The 6,000-nt window shown below is 40.5% G+C and overlaps 1 protein-coding gene across 1 annotated transcript; it reads left to right on the forward strand.

The window, feature by feature from the left end:
* The first annotated feature begins 401 nt into the window (after nt 1-401).
* On the forward strand, nt 402-5,757 carry LOC106172697 (uncharacterized). Its single transcript, XM_087015250.1, has one exon. The coding sequence runs from the start codon at nt 424-426 to the stop codon at nt 5,755-5,757; it is 5,334 nt and encodes a 1,777-aa protein (XP_086871376.1). The 5' UTR covers nt 402-423.
* Nucleotides 5,758-6,000: the final 243 nt, after the last annotated feature.

The following is a 6,000-nucleotide window of genomic DNA, read 5'->3' on the forward strand; positions in this document are numbered from 1 at the left end:
TATATATATATATATATATATATATATATACTAAAATGCCCAAAATATTACTATTCCTTTAGTCAAAAGAACAACTTGTTCAGTATTAGCCTGGTTAATTAACTACTGTATACAGGGTGTAACTGACAAGTAGCATAATTGTAGTATCGGTGTTGATGGTTTTTAGTTTTTGCCCAGCACGTGCCATGTTAACTTTTTTAGACAGTCTCGCAACGAGTTTCAAGTTGTTTCCAGTTGAAAGTTGATGTAAGTTGACTTAAGTTGATGAAACTTTATGTAACTGATACAAGACAATACACAGTACCAGTTGATGTTACCAGTTGATGTTATATATCGTTGACAGTTGAATAAAATTGATCGACACCCGCAACAGTGAAACTCGAGAGATCTAAAGGTCAAAGGTCAAAGATAAAAAAAAAAAAAATGGACGTGCAACAAAAAATGGAAGACATAGAAACGGCCAGCTTATTTAGCAGTTTGAGCACAAGCTCAACTGAAGCTCGCTTGAAAGCGAAGGCAAAACGGATGGCCATTGAGGCAGAATTGGCATCTTTTGAAGTGAAGAAACATTTGGACGAACAGGAATTGAAATTGAAACAACAAAGGGAGAAACTCAAGTTGGACACTGAAAGAGCAAAATTGTTAGCAGAGGAAACTGCGTATGCTGAAGCTGAGATGGAGACCAGTGCCCCAATTTCATCTACGAAACAGGACATTCAGGTAAATTCCACCAACTTGACTCAAAACCAGAGTAGTCATGATGTGATTCATCATTTAGTGAACTCTATACAAATTCCTAAAGTTGAAATAGACAAATTTGACGGAGACCCTCTTCAGTATTGGAATTTTATCAAAACTTTTGAAAATAGTGTGGAGAAAGAAACTGTGGACAGCGGCGCAAGATTAATTCGTTTGCTTCATTATACCAGTGGAAAGGCTCATGGTGTAATTCAGTGTTGTGCTGTAATGAACCCTGAAGATGGATATAAAAAGGCTAAAGCATTGCTTAAGGAAAGATTTGGTTCAGCCTATACTATTACGGAGACATGGGTTAAGAAAATCACGACAGGCCCAGCCATAAAGGCAAATGATGTCACAAAATTGAGGGATTATGCCGACGAGTTAAGGACATGTGCTGAAACGCTTGAAGCAATGGGAAATTCCTCAGAGTTGAGCACACAAAGCTCACTGGTCAAAATCATTGAACGTCTCCCTGGTTATTTGCAGCACAAATGGAAACAAGAAGTACGTAAGATAAGAAAGGAAGGAAGGTGCCCAGATATTAAAGATGTCACTGCATTTGTTGTTGAAAATGCAGAAATAGCAAATGATCCAGTGTATGGTGGCCTAGCACATGTGAAAAGGAGTGACAGTCGCAGTGATTCACAGAGGCGACCCAACAACCGATGGAGTTACAGTATTACAGCTACCAGCTCACAGCCTAAGGGTGACACCAGTTCACAGCCTTATGGTGACACAAGAAAATCTATTCAGTCACCATGCATTAAGTGTGGCAGCAGTCATTCATTATTTGGGTGTACAGAATTCAAAGCCATGAAATTGCCTGAGAGACTCAAATTTGCCAATGACAATAAACTGTGTTACAACTGTTTAAAGCCAGGACATTTCTCTGAGATGTGTAGATTACAACGTACGTGCTCAGTGCAAGGGTGCAATCAAAAACACACTAAATTCTTGCACCAGGTGAAGCCAACTGTTACAAGGGAACCAGTTCATGAAGATTTATCTCACATTCAGACAGGGCTTAACACTTCTCTCAGTGCTGTAAATGAAGTTTCGTATGGAGCTCATGGGACCAGAAAGGAAAGTGGTATGCGAATTGCCTTGCCAATAGTACCAGTGAAAGTGAAAGTTCCAGGAAAAGCACAGTTTGTGCACACCTATGCGTTGCTGGACTCTGGATCCACCAGTACTTTTTGCTCAGAAGAGTTGAAGCAGTCTATTGGTGCACAGGGTGAAAATACAGTGTTAAAGCTTACGACCTTAGAAAAGGAACAGAGTGTCTCAGAGACTGTAGTGATCAGTTTACAGATTTCTGATTTAGAACACAAAAATGTGATTGATTTGCCAGTTGTGTATACAAGACCATCATTACCTGTAAACATGGAAAACATGGGTCGTGCAGAGGACATCAGAAAGTGGAGTCACTTACAAGATGTGAATTTTCCCGAAATAGATCACATGAATGCCAAGGTGAGCATAATAATTGGGCAAGACAATCCAGAGGTGCTTATGCCTATTGATGTGAAGAGAGGTCAAAGTCCAAATGAGCCATATGCGACAAAAACTGTGTTGGGCTGGACATTAAATGGACCGCTTGGTGGCAAGCGTAGACATGTTGCCACGGCAACATTTATTCAGGCAGATCGTGAGCTGAATGAGCAATTGGAGCAGTTTTGGAAAATAGAAGGCCATGGAACATTGATATCTGATAAAAAGGGTTTATCAATTGAAGACAAGCGGGTCATCGCTTTATGGGAAGATAAGATTCAACATGACGAGCATTACAGTTTACCGATACCATTTAAAGACAGGCAGCCTCAATTTCCGCCAAACAAGCAGATGGCCGAGCAACGCCTAGACAGCTTAAAGCGAAAATTGTCACATGATCCTAACTTACATCAAGCGTACACAGAATTCATGGAGGACTTAATTGACAAAGGTTATGCAGAACAAGTCAGCCCTGAGGAAGTTGACAAAGAAGACGGCAGTGTATGGTACCTACCCCACCATAATGTTGTGAACCTCAAAAAACCAGACAAAGTAAGGGTAGTATTTGACTGTAAAGCTAGCCATCAGGGTGTCTCATTGAATAGTCAAGTTCTACAGGGGCCAGACATTGTGAATTCTTTATTAGGTGTATTGTTACGCTTTAGACAGCACCCTATAGCCATCATGTCTGACATAGAAGCCATGTATCATCAAGTGAAGGTACCAGAAGTGCAGAGAGATTCTCTTCGTTTTCTATGGTGGCCTAAAGGAGATCTGGAAAGAGAAGAGAAAGTTTATCGAATGACAGTACATTTGTTCGGTGGCAAATGGAGTCCCAGTTGCTGTAATTTTGCATTGCAACGCACAGCAGAAGACAACAAAGGTCATTATGACACAGAAGTAGTCAATACTGTTTTACAGAATTTTTATGTAGATGACTGTTTAAAGTCAGTAATGGGTGAAACAGAGGCAATTACCATGGTCAGTCAATTACAGAGTCTGCTGCAAACAGGAGGTTTCCACCTGACGAAGTGGATTAGCAACAGCAGAGAAGTGTTATCCAAGATACCAGACAAAGACAAAGCCAAGCCTATAAAGAATCTTGATTTGAATTTACAGGCCTTGCCGACAGAACGTGCTCTTGGTGTTTGCTGGGACATAGAAGTGGACAGCTTCACCTATAAAATGGATCTTGAGAAGAAACCATTGACCAAGAGAGGCCTTTTAAGTGTCATCAGTTCTATTTATGACCCCCTGGGCTTTATTTCTCCCTTCACTATCAGAGCGAAGAAGATGTTACAAGATTTAACACGTAATAAGATAGGTTGGGATGAAACTGTGCCTTATAAAACCCAGGTAGAGTGGTCAAGTTGGAAGGACAGCTTGCCCAAGATGAAAGAAATGAAAGTACCAAGATGTGTACAGCCAGTACAGCCTGAGAAGATTGCCAGCATTCAGTTACACCATTTTTCTGATGCGTCTACCATGGCTTATGGTGTTGTAAGTTACCTCCGTGTACAGGACATCTCAGGTCAGATACATACTTCATTGTTGATGTCAAAGGCTCGGTTGGCACCGATCAAGCAGCTTACAATTCCGCGTCTCGAGCTTACAGCAGCTACTATGGCAGTCAGATTAGATTACATGATACGACAGGAACTCACTTTTCCTGTGGACAGTTCAATATTTTGGACAGACAGCTTGTGTACTTTGAGTTACATTCGAAGTGAAGATAAACGATTTCAAACATATGTTGAAAACAGAGTCTCTGTCATCAGAGAAGGTTCAATTCCGTCACAGTGGCACTACATCGATTCAAAGAGGAACCCAGCTGACGATTGCACAAGGGGACTCGCTGCCCATGAAATGGTTAACAGTATCAGATGGATTGAAGGACCAGAATTTCTTAAGCAGACTGAGTGCCACTGGCCAGAAACTCCAGATGTTAAGGGAGTTTCAGATGAAGATAAAGAGTTAAAGAGACCAAAGACATGTCTAGCACAAAGAAGTGAGTCAGTACAAGAATCAGTGATAGATAAGATTCTAAAACGTCGATCTTTGTGGAAAAAGCTGAAGAAAGATGTTGCTGTGATACTACGCTTCAAACAGTGGTTAATAGCAAGACATAGAAGAGAAAAGGTGAATGTACCCACAGGTCCACTTTCAGTGGAAGAAACAGAAAAGGCAGAGTTAGAAATCTTGAAGTATATCCAAGGGCAACACTTTGGGAAAGAGCTCTCAGAAATTAATCGAGCTGTAAACAGTCAGAGTGGTGTTAAACGTGCAAGTAAGCTGTTTAAGCTTGCACCAGTGATGCATTCTTCAGGTGTGTTAGTAGTTGGTGGTAGATTGAACAATTCAGCTATTTCAGAAGGGATAAAAAATCCAGTGATTTTACCACAGCACCATATTGTAGATTTGATAATTGAAGAGCAACACAAAGCCTTAGGACATAGTGGACGGGAATATGTGCTTTCTGAATTGAGACAGAACTATTGGATTATAGGAGCAAGGAAATCCATTCGCAGAGTGATCAGCAAGTGTGTCAAATGTAAGCGAAACAATGCGTTACCATGTCAGCAAAGAATGGCTGATTTGCCAGCAGCTAGAGTTACACCCAATGAACCATGTTTTACTTATGTGGGTGTGGACTATTTTGGTCCATTTTTTATTAAACGTGGAAGGTCAGAGGTTAAGAGGTATGGGTGTTTATTTTCATGTTTAGCATCAAGAGCAGTGCATATTGAAATAGCACAATCACTAGATACTTCATCATTTATTAATGCCCTGCAGCGTTTCATCAGTAGACGTGGAAAACCCAAGAAAATATTTTCAGACAATGGAACTAACTTTGTTGGTGCAGAGCGTGAATTGAAGGCAGCTGTCACAGAATGGAATCAGAGTAAGATACATGATTATTTACACCAGAACCACATAGATTGGCATTTTAACCCACCTAGTGCTTCACATATGGGTGGTGTATGGGAAAGATCCATCAGAACTGTTAGAAAGGTATTAAGAGGTGTTGTGACAGAACAGGTTTTAGATGATGAGAATCTTGTCACTTTAATGTGCATTGTGGAAGCAATTGTGAATGGGCGTCCGTTGACACAGGTGTCCAGTGATCCCAATGATTTGGAAGCGTTGACCCCAAACCACTTGTTATTGTTACGTTCTGGGTCTGTGCTCCCACCAGGTAATTTTGACAAGACAGACACATATAGCAAGCGCAGATGGAAGCAGGTTCAGTATTTGGCAAACATTTTCTGGTGCAGGTGGATAAAAGAATACTTACCTACCCTGCAAAGTCGTCAAAAGTGGTTGGAGCCAAAGCGAAATTTGAATATTGGTGATATTGTGTTAGTGATTGATGAAGATGTTCCTAGAAATGTGTGGGCAATTGCTAGAGTGATAAATACTTACCCAGGAAAGGATGGACTTGTTCGCACAGTTCAGATTAAGACTAGGAATTCTATATTGATGCGACCAATACATAAACTGTGCTTGTTAGAGGAAGCGCAATAAATGAACAAACATTATAGTGTGCAACTGTAGTTTTAAGGGGAATCCCCGTCGAGGAGCCATCAGTTGACTTGAGTGAACTTTTTATGTTTAGACTGGCACATTGTATAAGCTCTGGACTGGATTAATTTCAGTGTTATGGACTGTTAAATGTATAGAATCTTTAAAATTAAGACTGTTTTCACATTTTGTTTAAAAAGGAAAGGGTTTGTTTTCATGTGAATGACAGGTTGACATGTGTGAGAG

Source organism: Lingula anatina, chromosome 6 (genome assembly GCF_051362555.1).
Source record: "Lingula anatina isolate TDL-2025a chromosome 6, LinAna3.0, whole genome shotgun sequence".
Lineage (NCBI taxonomy): Eukaryota > Metazoa > Brachiopoda > Lingulata > Lingulida > Lingulidae > Lingula > Lingula anatina.

Bases quoted from the DNA above. Each gene is read 5' to 3' on its own strand.
- LOC106172697 (XM_087015250.1), top strand. From the start codon at position 424: ATGGACGTGCAACAAAAAATGGAAGACATAGAAACGGCCAGCTTATTT.